At 37.5% G+C, this 26240-nt stretch overlaps 1 protein-coding gene across 1 annotated transcript; it reads left to right on the top strand.

Annotated features, from left to right (window-relative positions):
* Positions 1–58: 58 nt before the first annotated feature.
* CIP2A (cellular inhibitor of PP2A) lies at positions 59–26240 on the top strand. The gene is made up of 21 exons (XM_040569026.1): positions 59–320; positions 1813–1960; positions 3258–3370; positions 4930–5024; positions 5577–5673; positions 6652–6774; positions 6931–7076; positions 7788–7863; positions 8981–9208; positions 9704–9863; positions 10920–11061; positions 11751–11850; positions 12676–12794; positions 16657–16846; positions 18656–18730; positions 18815–18925; positions 19213–19409; positions 20910–21023; positions 22904–22986; positions 23488–23627; positions 24777–26240. Exons 1-21 carry the CDS (start codon positions 219–221, stop codon positions 24945–24947), a joined length of 2730 nt encoding a protein of 909 aa, XP_040424960.1. The 5' UTR covers positions 59–218; the 3' UTR covers positions 24948–26240.

Genomic DNA, 26240 nt, shown 5'->3' on the forward strand with positions numbered 1-26240 from the left:
CTCAGCGCTAAAGCAGCACCGTACACCCCTGCTGACACCACCCCTGCACCCACCCGCCTCCCGGCAGGAAAATGGCGGTTGTGGCGCCTCCCGCCGTGCCCCGCGCGGTAGGCGGGCGCTCCTGCTCAGTGGATGCTGCCGCCAAAATGGCTGCGGCGGCGGGAAATATGAATGGGTTTTGTTGCTCCCTCCTCTGAGGGGGTAGCCAGGGGGGTGCCATGGATGTCTCGGGCTGTATGAAGTCGCTGCTCCTGGCAGCCACGCAGTATAAGGCTGCTAAGACGCCGTGCAACGCGGCGCTCGTCCAGCGCAGCCTGGAGGTGAGGATGGCGCCGGTGCCGGGGCTTCTGGCCGCGGTGGGAGAGGCGGAGGAGCGGCACAGCTCGGGGTGAGGGGTTGGCAGTGGGGTTCCCTCAGGGTCGCGGAGCTGGGCGGCTCCTCTCGCACCGCCACGGTGCCCGGCCGCAGCTGGCCTCTCTGCGCCACCATCGTTTTGGGCTCTGGGGCCATGGTGGGCTCGGCCCCGCAGCGGCCCCAGGTGTCCGGTGGGGAAGGGGAAACCCTCCCGGTGCCCGATGGCCAGGGCAGAAGAAACGTTTCAATGTTTAGTTCTGTTCCTCTGCTCTTACTTCATTGTTGTACAATCGTATGCGTTTTCTGTGTGTATATTCCTACAGATGTGTGCTGTATGCTTATATGCATATATGCTAAGTGTATAAAGGACGTTTTTCCAGATCCCCTGAATTCTTCCCAGTAAGAATCATTCAGTTTTGCGACTTAAGAATACAGTCTAAATGATGGACTGCTCTTGTGTTTGGCCTCTCTCTTTTTCATGCAACTTGTAAACAGATGGGTTTGCCCCTAAGGGGTAGTCTTGTTTATTTCCCTGACTTCGTGTAGAACCTGCGTACAGCCTCTTCAGGGGGCTTGTTTGGTGAGATCAGAGACTAACACGCTGGCTTAATTGCTTACTATGCAAAGTATCTTTTCCAAATACATTGTTTTTATTGCTAATACTAAAACATTAACATAAAAACTGGCACTTTGCTTAACTCCCTTCTCCATATCCACTGTAGAGAGGCACACAGGGGATGTGCAAAAACAATGCTTTGTTGCACTATTATCCACATATAACTCATGTCTACCTGTGTTGATGTGCAGGTGAATCATTTTCAACATATGGGCTTTCCTGAAAACAAGTTCCTTTTTTCATCTTAAGCACAGAGTACTCACAAAACAGCACTGTTACCTTTTACCTTCAAGCAGAGCAATACCTTTGTATTTCTGTCCACTTCTTCAGAAAATAGGTTATTGGGTTGAGCTGAAGGCTAATCAATAAACATTTGTAATGAGCAGAATGTATGATTGTGCCTTAAGAGCAAATAAATCCTGTCTTTTATTTATGCTAAAATCTGTATGAAGAACAACCTGGTATTAATTCTTTTCAATATGCGAAGAAATAATAAGTGTTGTTCTGCTACATTTTAACAAGAATGTGTTGTTACAATGAATGCTGTCAAAAGGCAAGCAAACAAAACAAGTCCCAAAATGTCATAACTGACCGCAACATAAACTTGGTATTTTCAAAGAGTAAAGGAGGTACATACAGAGGAATAAAAAAAAAAAAAAAAAAAAAACTTTTTTGTGTGTGTGAGCAAATTCAAATATGGATGTCCTATTAGAGTGGCGGATACATTCTCAGTTTGTCAAACACGGCAAAATATAGTTAATGTAACTTAGTGCTTTGACTTCTCTATTAAATACTTTGCTGCAGTTAAGTAATTGAGGTTATTTTTCTCCTTTCATCTCCAGGTTATCTCGGGACTGAAGCTTACACGATTATTTGCTTCAAACCAGATTCTACCAAGTGAATGTCTTAATTTCTTAGTAGAACTCCTTGAGGATGCTAATATAGACCCTTCTCTGACCTTGGCTTTGGTTACTTTACTATCACAGCTAGGTAAAGCTTGCATTTTAATTTCTTATTTTGGGTCTGAGAAAGGAAAGACAAGGTGGATGCTGATTGTGGCACGTGTGTTGAACTTCATTTTTCACACCTTATGTTCTAAGTATTTTTCATCACGATGGAGTGCTTGGCTGAGCAACCCAACTGTATATACAAGGCCAAAAAAGATTTTAAATCACTATTAGAAACAGAGTTCAAGTCATTAATGTGAAGTGACAATGATCATGCTTGTCAAATTTTTTTTTTCCTCACTGGGCTGTGTGAGAAATTATTTCCTTGTAGGGGCATTGACTTGAGAGCTTGAAAATATTTCCTAAGTTAAGAAACCTGCCATGGGGATGTGAAAGGAGGGAAGAACAATATTATATCAATGATTGTCTTTGCCTCAGTTTAGCTCTCCTATTGGAGTGCTTGTTAGGCAGCAGTGTGGATTCTACGATGTCCTGGGCCCATGTACTTCCAAATTAGAAAACAGGTTCTGGAGCCTCTTGTTTGTTGGGATGGATTTTTTTTCCCTTTTCCCATAAAAAGTGGGACTTAACTGTCTAGGGAGCTCTGTGTTCACCATAACCTACGTATTTAGGTTACATATAGAGGGAAAAATTATCCCTTTGCTCTCTGCTTAGAGTTTTTCCCTTAGGTGTGGGTGGTTCTTGGTGTTTTGGGACCTTTAGGATGACCCCTTATTCGTCTTTCTTTTTTTTTAATGGTTATTTTAAAATGTTGTAAAATATTGTAAAACTTGTTGCTGGGGTTCATAATTATTTTTCCCAACCTGTGCAGTCTGGAAAATTTTAAGAGTCAGTCCTCCTCCAGCTGATCTTTTGCTTTACCTGTCATCCTTATTCACTGTGTGTTTTCCAGGACTGCCTAAGCAGAATTGGATTTTTGTACTACTGTTGCTAGATAACCTTATCAAGGTATCAGTTTTAGTCTACTTGCTACCTTAGCATGAAGCAAGAAACTAAGGTCATTAATTTTAAGCTGTAAAGCTTTTTAACTGCAGGATTTAAAATCTGCAATCTTTAAAAAGTTAGAGCTTATACTTTGGAGGTAGGCGGTTTCTTCAGTGTTGAAACATCCCAAAGAAAAGTATTAGCATTTCAATTCACTGTAAGCTCAGAACTAAGGTAGAGCTTCAAGTGTGTAGGAGCTGTGATTTGTAGTTATTTGTGAAATCTACTTGGAAAAAATGGCCAAAAACTAGGGCTTATGCTTAGATAAGTTGCTAACACAATGATTGCTTTTGCTGTTACGTACGGTGTTTTTGTTAATAACACCTAAATTCTAGCTTTAGACAATGACACTAGAGAAGCTCTTCAGGATACCTACAATCTGACCAGTGTCCTGGCAGGAGTGGTTCATCGAAGCTCTACTAATCTTAACGATCCAGTATTACTACAGGTAACAGGATCTAATGCTTAATAATATTTAGTTATTTTTATGAAGTATACATTATTTCAGATAGAGCTTTTTAAGAATTGTTATATACACCTACAGTGTGTGTTGAGGGAAAGTTGACATAAGCTGTGTATTTTATTTGCTGTGTGAGTCTACTATGACAGGATTTTAGCACTACGTAGATTTCTGCATATTCTCTTTAAGATTGCTTGTGCTTCTCACCTTCTCTAATTAAGTTACAAAAAAAAAATCCTTCTTGAAACTGGAAATTTCTATTGCATAACATCACTGTATGAGAGCTTGGAAGCTTATTTTTCAGCTGAGGTAAACTTGTTAATTTATTCTAATGTTCCTAACAAAAACCTGGATATTGTTTTGTCTAATCAGTATTTTGACAGGTAAATGGGAATGAGTGAAGGGAAAGCTGTGGTTGCTGGTTCTCACTGAAGGCTTGCAGGGCGTGTATGCCTCCTTCCCTCTGGTCATTGCTATTTTACTAGTGAATATAAGGGGCTGTGCTAATAGCTTATTTTTAGGAGTCAAGTGTAGGCATTGTGACATTATTGCTTTAGTTATTTTTAGTGAACACATGACATCTCCCAGTCTGACTACACCAACTTACACCTGTCCTTTCTGTGCACTGAACAGTAATGTTGGGCTTTTTTTTAGAAAATATGTACAGGATTTCTCATATGTGGCTTTGAGATTTCAGCATGCACTTGCTGGCTATCTGTGGTCACAATTTTCTTTTCAGAAGAGGGAAAGCAGAAAAATGAATTTACTAGCAGTTATGTTGCCCTTGATCTGTTGGAAATTAATCAAGTGGCCAGTACAAACGCTTTTCTAATGTTTTGCTATTTCTCAAAATACTAGGGAGTACAAGATGACTTGGGGATCCAGGTGACTTACCAGTCAATGGAAAAGGTTTTGTAGTCATCAAATAGATACAGTTATAAGGTTTTTAAGCTCTTACGTTAGGTATTCTACAGGGTGAGACTTCATATCGACTGCTTTCCTTAGCTGTGCTGTGATTCTTGTCATGTCCAAGTGTATTCATGTCACATTAACTCAGTTATATGCCAGAAGAATGTTGTACTATCACTGTCTGTTGACAGTTTTTGAGGTCTGTTTGCGGTTTTTACAGCAGGTATGTTTTACTATAAACATGCTTTCTGCAAGAGGCTACAAAGTGCTTTTAGATTTTGGTGAAACTTTGGGTACAAAACCCCTTTCTCAGTGACAGAATGGAGAATTGGCTGATGATGAAAAAGGGAAGAATTGATAGGCTAAAAACTTAACTCCTCTGTTAAAATAAATCTTTACTAACCTGTCTGGGCTTTTAGTAAGTACACAGTAATCAGTGTGGTAGGGTATTTTATTTCAAGTACTTGCAGCAGCTTGTATAACTATTATGTTAACATTACAGTTGGAAAATGAATTCATTTGTAGTGTTTGGTTATTTCTCCTTTCAGTTTCAGCTGTAGGAAAAGCCTTTTTTACTTGTTATGTTCTTCATTGAGATGCTATAGGGAAGACATATGAATAGTTTTTTATTTCCTCAGAGTATTCAGCTGCTTCAGAGGCTAACCTACAACATTCCAGTCTTTTGCACTGGTGCCAACCTCGATGAATTGATTTCATTTCTAATGTACCACGTGTAAGTGTACTCATTTATTTTTCTTCATGGGAAATCCCTAGCTAGGTTTCTAAACTTCCTGAAGATGATTTGCACATTGCACTAACTTTCTGGTCTTCAGAGTAAGCAGTGACATTTTTGCTGTGAATTTACCAGGGATTTTTACTTAAAAACCATGTTTTTAAAGTTTGTCAGATGTAGTGTTGTGGGTGGCTGAATGCTAATTGGCCTCTTAGCCCATCCCCAGGAAGGGGAAGCTAACAAACACAAAAGCCATGGGAAATATTTATGCTTGCTGCTATGAGCAGACTTCCTTTAGAATAATATGAATTTTGTGCGAGTCTAATGACTATTAAAAACACCTGAAATAAAGGACCTTTGATAGTGTTCGTCTCCAATTCTTGTTATTGCTGTTTAGCTCAGTTAAAAGCTGCCCATAGTCTGAGGCCTGCAGATGTTAGTTTTGCTTTGCTTGGAGGAATGGTATCTTACTGAAAAAAAAAAAAATGTAACTAGATTTAGGATGCTTTAATGAAAACATCTTTGTTTAAACTTCTGGACTTTTCTTTCCAGTCAATCCACTGAAGATGAGTTGACGATACCATGTTTAGGACTTCTGGCGAATCTCTGTCGTCACAACTTATCTATTCAAACTCAGATAAAATCTTTGGTAAGTGTTTTGTTTTTGTGGCATGGCTCTCTGGCTTGAGGACAAGAGTTACTTGACTATGAGGAATTACCTTTCTATTTCTTATGCATGTTTTCCACGGATAAGAAATAATCCTGACCTTTTTGTTCAGTGTTGTGTCCAGTGTTGGTGGTTGTTTCTCTCAAATTGGAGAAAACAATCAGTAGAACTGGAAGCTGGGTTTTCTTTTGTTGCTCTGCTGTTGCACAGGCTTGCATTACACATTCAGTTATTGCAACCGTTCTCTGTAAAGGAAAGGTGAATTTAAAATTTGAACATATCTTCTGTAGAAAAACTAAATGTTAAAATATAAAGACTGTAGTTGAATTTCAGGCAAAACTTACTGCAGCTTGCCAAAAAAGACTTTATTTTCAAAAGATAAATCTTAAAAAAATAATAAAAAATTAAAAAAATAAAATACAACAATGTCAGGTCAGGGCCTTTGAATCCTCAAATACACGTCCATATCCGAACCATTCCAGTTCATGTCTCTTCATCAATCAGTACAAATGTAACGTTTCTTGATGGAGAAATAAAATTTCATCTACGTGACTGTGAATGTTGTACTGCTTACCTTGAAAGGAAGGGGAGGTGGAAGAAAGAACTATTTTCAAATCTGATCAGAGAGGAGATAGGTTCCATTTTCAGTGGGTTTTTTTTTCTTTGAAGTCTTAGCAAAATGACTTTCTTATTTGTCTTTAAAATAGTGATGAAATTCCTTCCTCTCTTTTTATTGTTCTACCTTATGCAAATTCAACAAAGAGTTTAGTCATCGATGTCAACTCCAGTAGTTGTGCAGTAGAAGAATGCTAAAAGAGATTTCCTAGAGAAAGTTTGTCATTCTAACATTTCTGTATCATTCATGATTTGTTTCTTATTTTAAAATATGAGCAAGATGTAAGTTTGGTGCTCTTACAGAACAAAATGAAGCTTATAATACCTGTCTCTTTTTTGTTATAGAATAATGTGAAGAGTTTTTATCGTACCTTGATAAGTTTCCTGGCCCACAGTAGTTTGACTGTGGTTGTGTTTGCACTTTCAATATTATCAAGCCTTACTTTAAATGAAGAAGTAGGAGAAAAAGTAAGTGATACTTTGAAATCGGTTCTCTTCTCAAGTTGTTCATAAATCTATTGGCCACAGTGGTAAAATCAAGTTCTAATTCCAGCTAACGTTAATGTGCAAGAGACCTGAGCAAGTTAAGTATGTTCTCGAACATAGTTTTCCTTTTTCTTTTAGCTCTTTCATGCTCGGAATATCCATCAGACTTTTCAGTTAATATTCAATATTGTTGTAAATGGAGATGGTACTCTAACAAGAAAATATTCTGTTGATCTACTCATGGATCTTCTGAAAAACCCCAAAGTTGCAGATTATCTTACCAGGTATGGCCTGACTTTATCAAAAGTATTGAAGATTTTTTTTATAAACTTTTGTTCAGCTCTTTTGCTATATGCCATTTGTATTGTGAACCACACTCTGGAAAAAATCTGTAGATGCTTCTTGTATGTTACTAGTTGATTATAACTATCCTGCCTGAAACTCAAGGATTCTTGTGTTACCTGTTTCACACAGAAGTGTAAATCAAAACATGGCCTTTCCTTGTTGATTAAGGAATATTTAATGCTTGTTTTCAGTAATTTTTTGTCTCAACAGTATCACTGGTCGGACAACTTCATGAACAGCTACTGTGCCTTTTTGCAGGCCTACGCTAATTTGAGGTGGAATAGTATTGTCGAGGTTGTAATAATTTTACTGTAGGGCACTATGTAGTAATTGTGCAGAGTGCTTGTCTATTGCTTCTGCAAATTCAGCTAGTAGAATTTAGTTCTGAAATTCCATCTGAATCTTCTAGCAATAAGAATAGCTGGAAAATCTTGGTGTATTTTAGGGATTATTTTTTTTATTCTTGGGATATTTTTGGAGTTGAGCTTGTCTTTTAGCAAAATTACACCATCAAAGCTATCACTGTACTTGAAATGTTTGGGGGTAAAAAGGAAATAGGTCACGTTTCATCCCTTGGTATAAATCTCTAAGAAAGTTCAAATTTCAAATGCTTTTTTTCTACGCCCCCTTCCCCCTCATGTATGCTATAGGTATGAACACTTCACCTCATGCCTTGGTCAAGTATTAGATCTCCTTCATGGAAAGGATCCCAATTCATCATCTAAGGTATTTATACTTAGTCAGCTTAAGGCTAAGAGGGTACAACGCATAACCTGGTTCCACTTCTGTAGCCATAAATAGGTTCCTTGTGTATGAGGATTGATTTCAAGACTCTTTAGTGACTTAGTGTTTATCAGTTTAAGTCTTGTAGTTATTCAAAAGCCTGTCAGGTTGTATTTGCTTGGTGTGTTGTTTTTGTTGGGTTTTGTTTGTTTTGCCAGGTTTTGTGTGCCTGTTTTCAGGCAACAGATATAAAGCCAAAAAGCAAACATAAATACCTTTCATACTCTGGCTACTAAGAAGTGTGGATTACTGCACCAGAAATGCAGTGTGTGCCCCACTTCACATACCAAGACTTGAATTAATACTACTCAGATTTTGAACTGATGGTCAGGGAACCATGACACTAGTTTCAAAGTAGGGAGTATGTGCTTTCACAGTAATTGAACAAATTGATGCAAAGTTGGGTTCTATTCAGCTTTGTCTCACTACCACCTTAAATAAATGAAACATCAGCTATCTGGTGCTAAAGACTAAAATATGGTATGTCATGAAAATGCTTGGGCAAAGTATATCTTTGAAACAAATCCTAAACTTTTTTTAAGAGTGCATTTCACATCATAGTAAATAAACGCTCATGTTTCCATGTACGTGACTTTTGTTGTTTATTGGTTATTATTTAGAAACATGTTGACATGGTGCTTTTTGGGGGGTTTTGATTTTCGTCTGGGTTTGCACATGGGCATTCATTAATATCTCAGATTATTTTTCCCTTACATATTTTTTTTTAAAATTCAGTGCATACCAAAGCATTTCTACTACTGGTAGATCACTAGACAGCAGTTGTCTCTTTTTCTTTTCTTGTTTAAGAAACGAAAGCAGTACACTGAATGCCAACTGTTGCAAGCCTTCACCACTCGATGGTTTTCTTTGGTCTAGTGGACTGTATTGCTGCTGCTCACTTGACTTTATGGAGGGAAAAATATCGTTCATAGAACTTCAAAATGCCAAGAATAGTTGATTAGAACTTAAATATCTCTTTAGATTTGGGCTATGGGAGTTGCAGTTGCTGTATGAGTAATTGGTTTAAAAGCATTTGAACTCTTTCATTCACTTCATACAGATCTTAGAACTGCTGCTCGCCTTCTGTTCTGTGGTTGAACTGCGTCATACCCTGCGGCAGGCGATACTGGAACCATCTGGCTTGCCAGTCTCTGGAAATACCAGATTTGTGACTCGCTCAAAGACTTTTGAACCATCTGTTGCATTGGTACACTTGTCAAACCAACCATTGGAAAGCTCTGAAGACTGTTCAGTTCTAGCATTGCAGCTATTCAAAGAGGTTTTTGAGGTACCAGAGCTGATAATTAAGTTTAAAGTGCTTCTTAGCAGCTATATCTTTGTTTCAATTTTTAAACATCTAATAACATTTTACTTGAAAGGTAGCATGTTAAAATATACCTGACTTTTTTTGTTCTAAAATTTCATACTTTAACACTCGGCTTTTCTTTTAAAGACATGTATTTCAAAAATATATCTGTTCTGAAAGTAAAATGGAAGATATGGCAGTTCCATACCTGTCTATCCATATCTATCTGCCATATGGCCAGGTGGCAGATACAAAGCTATACAAGACTTGTTTTCTAGGACTTGTAGAAGTGAGAGTTCCTACTCTTTCACTGTTATTTGTTAAACTTTCTTCTCCAGTGTGATACTGATCAACAGTCTTAAACCTAAAATAGCAAGAGCCTGGGAAAGCTTGATTACAAGGTGGTGGAGGAAGAGGTAGAGTAGGCTTGTCTTCCTTCTTCAGTAGTTCTAAACATTTACATAAAATTTATTACAGGATGCTATTAATAGTGGGAACAGTGCCTCAGCTGAACACTTTGTGGATCTTTTGCTGCCTGTTCTTCTTGATCATCTTCAGATGCCAGAACAGATTGTGGATGAGCTGTTAGTGAAGAGAAAGTGTGAAAGAATGGTCAAGGCTATTAATGTCCTCATAGATATCCTTTTTACATGCCTATTGGCAGTTAATTTATGGTTTTTCCACCATGATCTTCTCTACTGTGATCTGTTCCAAGGTATTAGAAGAAATGTCCATTTTGGGTCACACTGATAGCATTTAATGGCGATAACTGCACTAATTTTACTTAGCATTGTCATTTTGAAAGATCTTAAGTAGCTTTCTAATTGTTGTGAAATTATTTTGTAGTACAGGGATTCAGAATAAAATGTGGTGGCTGTTCAACAGTATAGAAGTGCTTTGCAGATCAAAAATGATGAGTGTTTTTGGTGAAATTGTAAGGAGGAGGGTGGGTGGCCATCTTCTTAATCATTAGAATATTTTGGCCTAGCTAAGTCTAATGCAGTGTCCAGCCAAATACGATAAAAACTTAGACTTGTGAAATAACAGTAAAAATAATGCGAAACGATACCATTTTACTTTTTTTTAAGGGGTTTCCTTCATTAGAATTTCAGAACAGCTTTTCTAGTCCACGTAGTGTAACATCCTGTCTCTGACAGTATTTGGGCCAGATTTGTCAAGGAGTTTGGTGAGAATGCTGATCTATCATGTCCTCTTCAAGCCTACAGCTCTAAAGTACTTGAAGGTTGCGTTCTTCTGCTTCTGATTTTTGTTTTGTTGCCTTTTTGAACTTGGTGTCCTGAAGTAAAGAGAATGTGACAGCAGGATGTAGTCCGGCATCTCAGCTGAAGTCTGTGAAGAAGTTTCTTGGCTAGTTCTCCCCTAGCTAACTAGTTCTTGTGTTAGGCACTGGTTGTTCAATCCCTTTTGTTCATCTTCTTTCTTTATGCTGCCTCATTTTATTGTGATTTTCCTGTAGCTGTCTGTTTCCAAGTACTTTTTTTTTTTTAGTTGAACAGCAGAGTTTTCTTGGATTGTCTGTTAAGTGTGACTTAAGTGGTTTATGTAGTTGGGCTTTAAAAGTATTTTGGAGTACGTCATGCTTGGGTGTAGCAACTGTCTTATTAAAAATATTTCCTTATGGTGACAATACCTGAGCATAGATATATTAAGAATAAAACTTAACTCAGTCTACTGCTCTGTAGAGATGACATACTGAAAACGCATGCCTCAAAGGTACTGACTGCCAGCCAATGTGTGTCTCTAATCGAACGCCAATTTACCTATAGCGGAATTGATGCTGGTTTTGGGGCAAAGGTAGTGGACTCTAAAATGTGGTAAGCACACAGTTTTTTCTGATATCTAATTTAGCTAGACCCGTGTGAGTTTTGATATTGTTCCAACAGAAAATATACTGTAGTTGAAATTACCATTTAAATTGAAGTCAGTACTATTTTTAAATCAGATTTAATATTTCTGTGGCAATAGAATGTAACATTGGTCAGTTCAATAGATAAAACCTGGCTTAAACGTTCTGGTACTGTTTTGTGTGTAAGCTGGAGTTCCACTGATGTGGGACAATGATTTTAAGCATCTGTTAATTTAAGCTCATCTGAGGTGAAGCTTACCAGAAGTGATATCACACATCAATACTATGGGAAGAGGGGAGCCAATGATTGTACTAACAAAGAACATACATTCCTTCAACTCAGTGTCATTGACTTGAATATCAATACAACAGAGTTATATGCCCAATAAAATTGACCAGGGCTTAAACCCACTTCACTTTCAAGTTGAAAGTGTTTTTGAGCTTCACTGCTGTCCTTGGTACACTGGAAAAAATCAACAGCATGTCCAAGGAACTGAGTGATTTCTTGTGGTGTTGGCATTGATGCCTTGCTAGACATGTTTAACATCTTCATGAAGGTATTTATTCATTTTGTAAATTGACTGAATTTATCAGTGCTGGTTTGACAGATCTCTGCTTTTTTTCCCCACTTTGCTTTTGCATTTGTATGTTGAAAAGCAAACTTGCTGCTGATACTATCTTGAAAACACTTGATCTTATGAGCAGACTGAAACAGGAAGTACCTAGTATGGAAGTCAGCTTCTACAAAATTCTGCAGGTATGAATTTAAAATGTCATATAAAGTGTATGCGTGAAGAAAAGTATAATAGCACTGCAGCAGTTTTAGTTCTAAATGCTTTTGCATGCTCGTCTCTGAGGTAGTAAAGCTGTTAGGGAAATAGTCCCCCGGGTACTGTTCTTAAACACCGTTTCACTGTTAATTCTTCTAAAATAAGAGCAGTTTGATTTTATACTTCTTATTTCAATAATGCATGGTAAGGATTATCCTTTTAAGACTCCATTAGGATTACAGTTTGAAAGTAGCAAACAAAGTTATCACAACTGTGTAATCACATAGTTTGTGAGGTTATTTACTATTAAATGTATACATCTATGATGTAACTCTACATAGACAAAACACTCTGGCTGGATAGTACATTAGCTGCTTACTTTGTAGATGGAAAATAAACCAGACAGTCAAACAAACACTTCATGCTATTTTGGAGGGTTTTCTTTGAAGAATGGGAATTGTGTAACTTAATAGGTAGCAATCGTAGTCCCACAGCTATCAGGAAATCCTAATAAAACTTAACACTTGTGATCCTTTATGATGGAAATCAAGCACTTAAAAACTTGAAGGAATTAAGTAGTTTCTTTGCCTTTTATGTCAACTCTAACTGGGAAAACAAAATTTTAAATACACCCAAGTGTGAACTGTTTTTCAAATCAGTTCTGTTTCATTAACTTTGGGCTTCAGAAACTTAGACGGGCAAAATTTAAAAAGGCAGCTTTGAATAAAAATTTTCTGTGCTCATGGGCATTGGTATTATTTTTGGTTTTGTTGTTTACTCATATATTATGACTAAAGTAGTTTCTTTTTTAGGATCAACGCCTGATTACACCTTTGACGTTTGCTTTAATGTCAGACTACAGAGAACAAGTCCAAGTGGGACTTAGAATACTGTTTGAGGCTGCACCCTTACCCGATTTTCCTGCCATTGTGTAAGTTTATTTTTGCGGTAGTCTGGTAGGATTTGAAATTTTTATGGCCTTAGTGATGCTTGTGTTTCTTGACATATGACTTTCAGTTCATCTGAGGTAGTAACTTTAGAAAAATTGTCATTTCCTCTTAATCTGTACTTAAGAGAAAGAGAAAGAAGTGGTTTTAGAGGCCAGAGGAATTACTTGAAATACTGACAGTTATTTAATTAATATCAGATTCTAGAGAGCATAATAGTGACTTCCATCCCTCAGGGTTCACTTTTCTGAAGTCAGTGCTTGGAGCTTTATACTTGGACTGCATCTGATGTTCTGTCAGAGTTCTCTGACAGAAGTTTAACTTGGAACAGTGTCTAAATTGCTTTTTATATGGGGAAGAAAGATGATCAAATGGATTAATCATGGTAACTTGCTTCATTGTGTTTTTTGAGTTGTTTTTTCTTTTGAGAAAGCTCAGGGAGATGGTGGCATGTACAGAAGGTTATTTCTTTTTTTAAATAAAAATATGGTGATAACAGCTTAAAACTGTTCATCCCAAAAACATAAGTGCTGTTTTTATGATTATGATAGTACTATTTATCAATAATATCCATATGTCTAGTTAGATATAGACTTCAAAAGGGCAATCAGGGTGAGGGGTTTTTATTTTGTAAGTAGAAGAAGGTCTGTAACATCATCAAAAGAGCTACAAAATCAATTTTGAAAGCTGAGGCAGCAACTCTGATGAAATTTCAGAACAGGAATGCAACTCTGGTGGGCTCAGGCTGCAGGGAGTGTTCTGGACCTCTCCCTAGGCTGGGGTAGCAGGAGGTGGTCTCCTAACCTGCAGGAGGTGTGCAGCTGCTGAGGACCTGCGGTGCCAAGTGAAGGAGCTATAAGGAAATTAGCAGACTCATCATCAGAGATGCTGAAAAAGGGAGAGACCAGATCCTCCTTCAAGGCCTTGCACCTTCAAAATGTGGCAACCTGACTTACCATTCAGGGAGGCTTGCTACTTTCTGGGAGACTAGGCTTAGGAAGTTTTTGGAAAAATTACAGAGGATTCTCTAGCCCTCAGGCTATTACTATCTGCTAGCCTTCCACAAGGGCAAAAATGCTATGGCAGGGGAGACCTGAATATTACCAAGCATGGTTACATGGCTTCTGTGGCATGGGGAACAATGGTCGTGTTCCACTTCTTCCTGTGGGTGAGAATGGAAGGGCTTGAGGAGGAGCGGACAGATTTTGTTGGTCAACGATTGGTCGTGTAACCCCTGTCAAACAGGTGTGGTTTCCATGACCAAGAGATTCTGGATCAAGGACCAGCTAACATGATGAGGAAAGCTTTAAACTAAAAACAACAGGGGAAGGGATGACCACAGTCGATCAAGTGAAGAAGTGGTATACTGGGTTGGAAGGCAAAGGGTGTGGGTACATGTGAACAGGAGGGACCTTACAGCCATAAAAACAGCAGTGCTAAATCAGAGTCACCCTAATATGCACATAAGTAAGGAATTGTCCACAGCAAGATGCTGTGGGGGAAAAAGCCCTCATACTTATTCTGGGAAATCAGCAATACAGGATGCTTCTGTGAAGTATCTGCATGCAGCGCTAGGAAGCAGCAGAAGAAACTGGAGGCCTGCTTGCAGTTACAGGGCTCTGATCTGTGGTCCTCGTGGTGTCCAAGCACCCTGGTGTCTGCTGCAGATGTAACACAGTAGGGCACTATATTGGATTTACGTGGCAAGGTTTTGGTAGCAGTGGGTTGCCGGGGTGGCCTGGGTGAGAAGAGGCTAGCAGCTGCCCCATGTTACATAAGGGCCAGTTTCAGCTGGCCCCAAAGGGACCTACTGCTGCCTGCCCAGAGCTGAGCCAACAAGCAATGTTGTTTGTACTTCTGTGAGAGCAGATTTAAGAGAAGGAAAAAAGGAAGAAATAAAAAAAACTGCTGCATTTTAGCAGTTGGGAGAGTGCAAGACTAATTCTCACTCCTCAGACACCAAGATTGGTGCAGAAGGAGGGCAGGACATGCTACAGGCTGTTGAATTCAATGACTTATTCAGCTTGGTCTTCACTGGTATGCTTTGCATTTGGGAATCTCAGGTCTCTGAGATCAATGGGCAAGGCTGGAGGAAGACTGGATCATGTTTTGGAACATGTAAACAAAATGGACATATACAAATCTGAGAGAACTGACAGGATGCAACCAAGACTACTTAAGGAATTGGCTGATATCAATGTGAGGCCACCCTATATCATCCTTGAAAGGTCTTGGTGACTGGGAGAGGTTCCTGAGGACTAGAAGAAAGCAAATGTGACTTCTGTCTTCAAGGATGACCAAGATGACCAATAGCATCCTAGAGTGTGTTAGGAAGAGCATTGCTAGGAGTTTTAAGGGAGGCAATCCTTCCCCTCTGGTCAGACTACATCTGGAGTGGTGTGTCCAGGTCTGGGCTTCCCAATGTGAAAGATAAACCTATCAAAGTGAGTCTAGTGAAGGGTCATTACAGTGTTTGAGGGGCTGGAGCATGTGTCATAATAGAAAGCAAGGCTGAGAGAGCTGGGATTGTTTAGTTTTGAGAAGACACAGAGGGATCTCATTGATGTATATAAATGATGGGAGGGAACAAAGAAGACTGAGCCAGAGTCATCTTGGTGATAGTCATTAGTAGAACATGAGGTAAGGGGCACAAATTCAAACAAGAAAATTTGTTCAAATATACGAAATAAACTCTCTTAAGGCAGTAAGGGCAATCAAACACTGAAAAAGGTTGTCCAGAGAGGTTGTGCAGTCTCCATCCTTTAAGATATTCAAAACTACTAAATGTAGTTCTGGGCGACCTGCTTAGTTCAACCCTCTTGTTCTAGATGATATTTGCAATCCCTTTCAACCTCAACTATACTATGATTGCATGATTTAGTGTATATAAAACACTCTTATAATGGACAGTGACAAACTGGGTGGAGGAACAAAGGGTCTGTACAATTCAATATGCCTGGCATTGCACAAAGGAATAGGCAAATAACATGCCCCTAAATGCAAGTTAGAAATTGGCTCTGTTCACTTAAGCAATTGAGACAGCACTTCAGTGAAGTCTTTGGGTTAACTTAGTAATTAAGGAATTTATTGAAAGGAAAAAGAAATTGACAGGTGACTTAAAAATAAACTCTGATTTGGACCATGTCCCAAGTAATTGCCTTGCAAATACCAGCCACAAGTTACATGCAGACACTGGGATATATGTACTGTAATTATTTAAGTCTCAGCTTTTGTCTTCTCTTCCTTGTAGGAATGAATATGAATTTATTAGACTTCTATCTTAATGCTTAAAGTATGGTTAAAGCTTAAAAAGTGAAATGTGCTGTATTCAATATAATATTGTGAAATACCATCACAGAGGGAAAAAATAAAATTTATTGGTAGCACTCTGCCTTTTGATGATTCAATCTTACATTTATTCCTGCTAAAAACAAAATCATTCCTACTAAATACCTTCTCGATCCTCCTACTTACAAACAGTGGCACAGTTATGCTGTTTCGCATGTCATTATTCAACTTGTTTCTTGGGCTAATAAGACACAGATGATCTGTTTTGCTCAAGAGAGCTGAACAACATGCATTTTCTGGTGAGGTACTGCACTTGTTTCTAACAGTTAGCCTTAATAGGCTTTTAAGTTTTTCCTACAGCTTTCAGCATCTCTAGACAGTATGGGCACGTATTTGGAACCACATCTTAAAGTTGTGTGGTAATGCAAATGTAACTGTTCCAGTAGTCTGTCTTTTCAATTAAAAAAGTTAATTATGCTGTGAAACTGTTTTCATCTTCAGTCCTTGCAACAATACTTGTAGCAGATTGTTTCATTAATATCATTTATGTTTATACAGACTCGGTGAAAGCATTGCTGCAAATAATGCTTACAGACAACAAGAAACAGAGCACGCATCAAAAAGAATCCAAATGCAGTCACCCGTGACCAGCGTTACACCGAGAAGTTCTTTGTCTTGTTCTAAAGGTGATGAATCCGCGACTTCAAATATTCAGGAATTAATACAGAAGCTTCATTCTGGACTAGAGGTTAGTAAAATTTACATACCTTTCCTATATAATTGACTTTTTCAGTTACTAAGGAAAAATAAAAACCTTAACCTCCAAGTGTCAGTTGAGCTCAATTTACTTTCCTACCTAATAAAAATTTGCTCCTTTTACTGAGTTCCTGAGTGAAATTCAACGATGATTCTTTGTGCAGTATCAGAAGCTGGGCTCCTTGTTTAAATCCCTTCTTCTGGTTGGGTTTTCCTTGTTCTTCCCTCTGTCAGAGGTGGAGGCAGATGTCAGATATAGTTGTAAATTACTAGACTTGCTGAGACATGTACAAGGAGCTCCCTTGCCCCTTTGTAAGTAACCCATGATGAAATAAAGATGATTATGTTGCTTTATAAGGGTACGGTGCATGTCTTGTATGTCTAAACAGGCACACAAACATTTACATTTTCTTGCCTGTAGCTATATCTTGAGCATTTCAAGTTTAGTTTTTGTGACCTTCTTGGGAAAGGCAGTATTACTACTTCAGAAGGAAGCTTTTTACTTCTGTGCAGCAATGTGCATTGTAAATGAGACACTCAAACAGGCACCACATATGGTGCGCCTCTTTGGGCGCCATACTGTGAGATACTGAACATACTTCCTTTTTCTCTTTTCTGTTCAATGCAAGGTAGTAGTTGTTCTGTAGCCACTTTAGACTGAGTGAAGGGTTTTTGCCTATGTTTTCTTTTGACTCAAAAGAACAGTATGCAAACAGCAAAAAATGAACAGAATGTACCTGATAATGGCTCGCCAGCTATATTAGTGGCATTGCCTCCAGCCTTAGCTTTGCAACCTTCCTCTCTGTCACAACTGAAAAGAATAAAATTCAGCAGGCCACCAATCAGCTGCTAGAATAATATTAAAAAAAAAAAATTCAAGTGACACTTCATTGGTTTCATTCTTACTCTGCCACTGGATACTTGTGTTGATCATCCTCTTCAGGACTGCATGTGACAGTGTGTAAGTATGCTGCTGAGTATCTAGTAATGTAAGTCAAAGCAGCAGCAGTGCCTAACAGCACTAGTGCAGCAGCTTCCAGTGATGTGACAGTTGGTGCAGCTCTTTGGATTTTTGAGGGAGGGAAAACATTACTAATATTCAGTGAATCTTTTGTTAGACCTTCTAGTAAGTAGAATTTTCCTTTAAAAATGCATTAGTTAAAAATCCGTATACACAATCACCTAAAACATGTAGTACTTCATCTCTGTGCATTCCGTATGTTGTGTGAAGCTCAACTGCGTGCAAAAACATTTTGAACACTATTAATAGTATTACTGTACAGAGAAAGCAGAGGGAGCTTACAGAAGCTTTTCTTATAGTTTTCTCTGTGTCCTAGATATTACTACAACTTTGCAAGCAGGAAAAGAAACTACTGGTTTCCTGTTTTAGGGACAGGAAAGCAAGCTGGGAACTGGAGCTAGCTATGTGGGGGTTGTTAATATGCCAAAAAAATCTTACATAATGGTTCTAAATGGTGCAGAGATGGTACCTTTTTAATAATTGTTTATTGTATGAACAGCAGAGAGAACTTGCACTTAGTCATGCATCAGCATATATGAACAACTGTTCAAAATTGGCATTGTAGTAGCGGTACTGCCTAAGAAATGTATCCTGAAATCATTAAGTAACATTCTTACTTGACTCAAACATAGTTTAATAAATAAGATCTGTAGGGCCATATGTGCTAAGTAAACAGAAAAAGGACAGAAAGCTCACAAAACTACCAAGCTCTTTTAGATGCGTTATCTGTCCAAGTAAATACAAATTTACAGTAGCAGTAATTGCAAAACTTTTCCACAGATGAAGGAGCCAATCACTGATATGAGGATATCTGAACTAATGGATGTCTATGAACAGAAGCTGGCATCGTTAGCTGTGAGTACAACCTAATGTGCAGGGGTACAATGCTGTCTGTAGATTCAGGGAATGTTAATAAATAAGTGTTCTTCCTATGCACAGTCTAAAGAATCTAGGCTGCAAGACCTTTTGGAAGCGAAAGCTCAGGCTCTGGCTCAGGCTGATCGGCTGATGGCCCAGTACCGATGCCAGAGGGCCCAGGCTGAGTCCGAGGTGAGTAACAGGAGTCTCTTTCTGGGACTTTGGGGTAGGGCACAGTAATAATTGTCTGGGCAGCTTTAACTGTATTTGCACATGTGGAAACTTTATCCTGCTTAGCTAACCTATGCTTACAAATGAGGACAGTATTAATTTTCATGATAACAATCCAAAGGAAAACAGGACATTTCTTTGGAACAGTTTCTTTAATGTCTTTTAATATTCCTATTAAAACATGACTTATGAAACAGAATTGCTTGTGATTGCATTTTTTTTTTTTGGTGGGGGTTTTCCCCTCAAAGGCAAGAACTCTTGCTGCAATGTTGAAGGATGCGGAACGAAAAAATGAAGAACTTAATGCTTTGCTGAAAGCTCAGCAGATAGAATCTGAAAGGGCACAGACTGATATTGAGCAGCTCTTTCAACACAACAGGAAACTGCAAACAGTTGCTGAGGAACATGAAATACTGAAAAAATCATCTGTTGATCTTCTTCAGAGGTAAAAAGCTTAGGGTTTGTAAGCAAATACTTCATAGTCAGTCGAAGTGACGAAACCCTGTTTTGGGTTAGCTAAGCATGTTAGAAGGGCAACATTACATGATACTTCATGGTTTTAAGTAAAAAGTACTTTTTTCTCTGTATACTTGCAGAGCAGGTTGCAGTATGTCATTCAAGAAGTTAATATGTTAAATGGAGTGAGAAGTGAAAATGTAGTTGTTGAAGGCCCAGCTCAGGAAATGGCAAGAACTTTGAGCATTGTTCTCTAAAACAAAATGACAGTGCTTAATTTGAGATGGTGTTACACCATACTCTCAGCTTCTTTCTCTGATCTTATATGCTGTCTTTCTTGAGCTTGCATCTTTGATCACTTTTGTAGCAAATGACTGAAATGAGGTTAAATCCATGTAGGGGAAAAAACACACCTTATGTGTTCCAAATTATTTACAAGCATTATTTCTTTAGGCTCTTAAAGTTAAAATAAAACAAAAAGCCACATAGGGCATGTGAGACATAAAAAGTACGTAGGGATAGAAATTACTTATGGAAGAAAACAAACATGCTTTGGAAGAATAAAGGCTTAAAATATCCGTAGTGTTTCAATTCACATGCATCAGTTTTGTCACTAGGTGTCAGCAAGACAAAGAAGCTGATAAAATTGAGAGCAAGTTGGTTGTGTAATAACAGAAGCAGAAGTTATGTCAGAAATCTTGAAGGTATATCACTGCCAGTAAGGAAAGTAATTGAAGGAGGAAAAATGTACGCAATTTGTCCATTATGGCTTTTCTTGAATAAGTATCTAGTGTTGTCAGTGTGGAAGTACCTACTTTTTTGCCTGAGTTGTATGTAGCTATATCCTTTATGAGCATGCATTTGACTAATCTGTGTAGAATAAAGCATCTTCAATCTGTTACCTAACAGCTATAATTTTCCTAAAGTAGGAATAAAATGACTGATTGTTATACTGTTTTTATAAAGTAAAAACATACTTTCTAAACCATCTGTAGACTTTAAATGCTGTTCCTTAAAAATAACAAGATAACTACCAAAGGGGGTGAGAATTTTCCTTTTGGTAGGAAAGTAGCAGAGCAATTTGCTTCAAGCATGAAATCTGCCTCAAACTGTTATTAATTACTTTGCACTGTCTCCATTATGTTCATTTTTTAGTATCACTGGATAACTGGAGGTCATAAACTGTCTCAAAGGGTCCCTTCAAAGATGACTACAAAAACCTTATTTATAACAGTTTGTTTATGTCAGATATCTAAACACAGATATCTGGTGTTTTGTCAGTCTCTAAGAGTTTTCTACTGGAGGGAGTTTTGTTAATAATTAGGGAAGCTTATTTTTTCAAGTATGTTCTTTTAAAATATATATCTTTTAGCTTGCGTGGGATGATTGCACAGAAGATGTCAAGTTTTTTTTTTTGACAAACTATTAAAGTAAAAGCTCTTCAGAAGCATTTATCCTCTTCAACCATAATCCTCTAATTTATTTGTAGGTATGAAACAACTGAAAGACAACATAAAGATCTACAGATTACATGCAATTCCCTAAATAAAGAAATGGAAGCAATGAAAAAACTAAATGAATCACTCAAGCAGCAGAATGACAGGTAAGTTTGATTCAGTCCTTTAAGTAGACAGTGAAACTAAGTAGTGCTTCAGCATTCAATTTTTCAATTCTCTATGCTTTAAGCAACATCTGAGAAGTAGAATTAGAAGTAAAAGATCCTTCAGGGTTGTTTTGTATGTGTATATTAGATGAAAATCTGTAGTAGGGACTTCAATTTTGTTTTCTACTATATTGGTTGGGGGCAGGAGGGAATCCCTACAGACTACAGCAACAGTAGTAATTTGAAAGAACTAATGATAACAACCCAATTTGGGGGTGGATTTTTTGTGTTTTTTTTTGAGGGATAGGGGTTCTTTTTGGTGGTTGCTGAATTGTTGAATGCTACTATCACCCAAGGTTTTCAAGTATGCCATTTTAGCCTGCAGAATGTTGTGAGATATCAGCAGAAGTACTTGAGGATTTAAGTGCTTCTTTAAGATACTGAAGAAGGGAGGGGGGTGGGGGGGGAGAGAACTTACTAAATTAAAAATTATATTAGAAATAATGTTGATTTGGTATTCTGTCTCTGGTGCAAAACTTTATTCCTTGACCATAAAATTAGCACTACTTGCGCCTTGAGGACATATTATAATTTTTTTTTATTTTCAATGGCTTAAGATTAGAGGTCTGATGTAATTTTCCCCCATGTATCTAAAGAATAGGGCTTCTATTGGAGAAATTTTATTTAATACTTAATTTTGCAGAAGGTATCTTTAAAATATGCTTACAGGCAAGCCTGAAATTCACTGTAGAAATAAAACACTTTTCTTGGTTTGACTTGCAAAGTTCACTTCATCCTTCCAGGTTCTTGCCTAGTCAGTGACTCGGACTGCTCTGATTACTGCCTTGAGTTCTGATTCAAATGGAAAATTTTTCATACAGATGGATTTATTTGCTTCTGAATAAATGTGGACACTAACTCTTATTGGTGCAGTATGTAGCTCAGTGTAATTGGGGCGAGCTCCTTTTTAAAGGCAAATGGGGAGGATCAGTTACCGGTTGCTGCATAGATATTCTTGAACTACCACAAATAAAACAGACTACGGAAATATCCCTCTTACCCCTTTATTGCCAGAGGCTGCAGTTTAGAAATTGATAGATAGTAAGCAGATAAAGTAAGCAAGAGTGACAATAGGCATCATGTAGGTGAGGCAAATGAGAGGTGATACATGCTAGTTAGTAATGGTGAAAGGAAATTGACCTTGTGGAGTTTGAAGTACTTGGGTTACAGCTATAATGGATGGATGAGAGAACCTATATATTAGGATAATTAGAATAATATTTAGTTCCCGCAGTCTTAACTAGTGAGGACTGCAGATAACCTATATATGGATTACAGTGAAGTCTTACGAAATTCAGTTTTTGCTGAGTGTTACGTGACAGTCTGTAGATGTTCAGAATGATATTAGAAAATCTTTGCGCATAGATGATAACACTTGCATGAAACGGGTGTTAGCAATGATATTGTCAAATCAGGAGCATACTAAGAGCTAAAAGCCCCATATATCAATCACTAATGTCAGTGAATTCTGACTCTGGCTGAAAGACAACTTCAGTTCTATTATCTTCAGTTCTATCTCTTCGAGGTATCTTGAATGCCTTGTGGCTGTAATCAAGAGCACCAATTTCTGGTGTCTAGGCTTTAGGAATGAACGTTTTCAGTGGCTTTCACTGTATGTCTTTGATCAAAGGAGGGAAATAACGGTTTCATGAGGGAAAAAAAGGAGAGAAAACTTGTGCTAACACCCTTCATAATTTTGTTGATTTGATTTGAAGCTCCTGACAGCAGTTAGAAGTTAGACAAAAATCATTCTAGCTTCTTAGAACAAAGAAATGGTAATATATATCACTTTGATAAGGAAAATTTCTCTGTAATTTTAGGACTGCTGCACAGTTGGTTGAAGCTGAAGATCACAGAAAAGAATTACAGCAACAGCTACAGGATAAAGATGGCAAAATAGCAAGTAAGTCACTTATGTAAAGGTCACTGAACCTAAAGAACTAACTGGTTTAAATAGATGTTTTGTGCTATAGATAAGCAGCTATATTTTTCTTAGTAACTTGTAGATCTTAAAAGTAGCCAGGGACATGCAATTTAACAGTTGAATTAAACAAATGTGTATATATACATATCTTTGAAAGGATATAAAAATGTGATTTCCCAGACTATATGGATTTCACCGAATCTGTGCACAGCATCGTATGTTCTTTCAGGATCTCTTCACAGCATGTTCACTAGACCTATTTTCTGTAGGAATTGCAAATTACAAGAGTTCACTTCAACTCTTCAGCAAATGCTGGAAAGCAGCTGCTAGAACTTAGCAATAGGTGGCACTACTCAGTACTTCACTTATTAGCAGCTATGTTGAGTATTAAAAATAAATGTGTATACTTGTTTCCTAGGCAATGCTGTATGTCTTTTCTAAGTCTGACAACCCCTCTTTTAATGTGTTGATTTTCTTAAGGCTTGCAACAGAAAATAAAAGTTCTGGAAGAAAAACTGAGAGCTCAACAGAAAGAAAAAAACAACGTGGAAGAAACTGTAGATATTCTTAGAAAGGAATTAAGTAAAACAGAACAAGCAAGGAAAGAACTGAGTATTAAGGTAAGGAATTATTTGCATCTGCACTCTAGAGACTGGAGTATTAGACATCTATATCTCTGATAGAGCTGGATAATCAATATTTCAGTGGTAAAGTGACCGAAGAAACTAGACCAGTCCCTGTGGTGGTGAAGAACAAACTCTCTCAGATTTAATTATGTACCTTTTGAGTTTTGAATTGCTGAGAAAAGAAATTGAATTCAAGAGAACAGTCACAGTCAGGGTTTAAGAGGGCTGTATAAGTCAAGGTGTGTGAGTACATAATACTTGGAAGAAAAACTGTGGTGAATAAATGTAAATAAATGAACACAGAACATTCCTCTTCAGTTTCCAGTTTTGGCTACTGTAAAATGCAGGGGGGAGTTTCTTGTTTTGTTTTCCCCCCTCCTGTTTCTTGCATCCTGTATTAAGATGCTATGTATATATTTATGCAACAAAATACATCTGATTTTCTTGGTCTTTGAAATTCTAATAAAATATCTATTTTTCATCTCTAAAAACAATGTCTTCTCTCAAAACATGAGAGAGACAGACCAGTTTGGCTATACCACAAAGTTAACAGGGTAATATTATTAAAATATATAAATTAAAATCCCGGAAACTTCAGCAGAGCTGATATACCCTTGCCTATAGGTAAGGCTCCCAGTAAACACATAATGCAGAGAGGTTCATTTTTGATGCAAACTAATCAGTAATCGCAACGGAGTGTGCAGTCTGTCAAAGTATTTCCAGTATTGGCATTCTCTGGAAGCAAAGTCTAATCCCTAGGACGATATTCTGTATATAGCAAATATTTCACTTGTTCTTAATAAATAATTACTATACCAGTGTGTGGATTGAAATGAAACATGGATAGTTTAACCGCTAGCACTTCTCCACTTCTCTTGCTTAAATAGAACAATGATAATGTGGGGGTTGGTTCTTCCCCTTGGTATTTAACGTTTGAATTGCAACAGTAGCTGTAACTTTTCATGTGCACCAAATGTATAGCTGAGAAAAGAATTTCTGAAACAAGTTTATAATTTTAAAACTGTGCTTTTTAATTACTTGCTTAAATTCACCGCCAGGTCACTTACCTTTTGCTGTATACTGTATAGTTTTTTTTCAGTTAACAATGGAGGAAATAGTAACATTTTGGGTTTTTTTCTGCAGGCATCTTCTCTGGAAGTTCAAAAATCTCAATTGGAAGTACGCTTGGAAGAAAAAGAAGCACTTGTAAAATTACAGAAGGAAGAACTGAACAAACATTCCAATATGATTGCAATGATCCACAGTCTAAGTGGTGGCAAGTTAAGTGCAGAAACAGTGAACCTCAGTTTATAGGGCTCTGTCTTTTAAAGTTTTAGTATAAAATACATATGAATAAAAATGTAAAATAAAAAAAATTGAAGCTAGCATGCTATCTGTCTTAAAAATCATCTAAAACTGAAGTAGCTTAACAATCAATTGAGAACAAAAAATTAATTGTGAAGGCTGTTGTTTGAAAACACTGAACTGCTGTATACCAAAAAGGTCTTCTTGTGGTCTTGGTAGAACTACTATCCATCTGTATCGGGAGCTGAATGCACCTTTTTGTTGGTGACTAACCTTCCAAAATATCTATAGAAAAATGGGAGTCGCTCAACTGTTTTGTCTGTTTATTCTGTTATTGGCAGTCAGGTAAGTATGCTTTATATGTTAAGCACTTTCATCATTTAATCTTGTTCACTTTCTCTTCTGAATACCATCTGTCTTTTGTGCAGTGATGCTTCCTGCTGTCTAAGGCACAAACACAGAAATAAAATGGATTATATCAATTAGAACACATTACACTGCAAGCTGTATTTATCAGCATATTATTGTGAATACGTCATGTAGTAAATATGTGGAGGTGTTTCTAATTTTGAGGAGATATTAATCTGAGCAAGTAGAAAAGTGTTTTTTAAAAAAGGAGCATCAATTAGGGAAAGCATGCTCATAATGAAATATGTGAATCTACAAATACTTCGTAAATATTAGATACTACTTTCCTAAGCCCACATCATTTTATTCATTCTTTAAAAAAGATCTGCACTTTTTTAATAGTCCAATCTGGTACATGCAATACTTGTCAGCATTGCTGTTTTCTGCTGTACACCAATGGGATTTCATATACTGTTCATGGTATAAATATTTAGGTAATTTTTAAGTATACTTTCATATGAAAGACTAGAACTGAAGTTTTTGAGTGGCAGAACGCTTTCCTCTCATTAGTTTACATATGACTTGAATAACATGTCTTTTAGCAGCTGGCAGAATTACTTCCTTAATATATATTTTTTGGTATAACTACCAGAGTTTTGGGTTATCTCATATATATCCTCTTCTGTAGCATTACTGACTTTATTTCTACCTAATTTGTAATGGCTAGATCTTAAAACACCTGACTTTCCGTAGGTTTTCAGTTGTATAATAAATGTCTACTCATGTCTAAGTATAGCCTTGTACATTCAGTTGCAACTATGCATCAGATGAATTGTATCTATTTTAACCTGTTCCTATAACATATATATTTTTATGACTTAAGCCCAAGTAAGATTTAGAGATGTTGTTCTGGTCTCTGTGAAGACTAGGGGAATAAAAAAAAAAATTGCTCTA

The sequence above is a fragment of the Cygnus olor genome, chromosome 1, assembly GCF_009769625.2.
Source record: "Cygnus olor isolate bCygOlo1 chromosome 1, bCygOlo1.pri.v2, whole genome shotgun sequence".
In the NCBI taxonomy this organism is placed as follows: Eukaryota; Metazoa; Chordata; class Aves; order Anseriformes; family Anatidae; genus Cygnus; species Cygnus olor.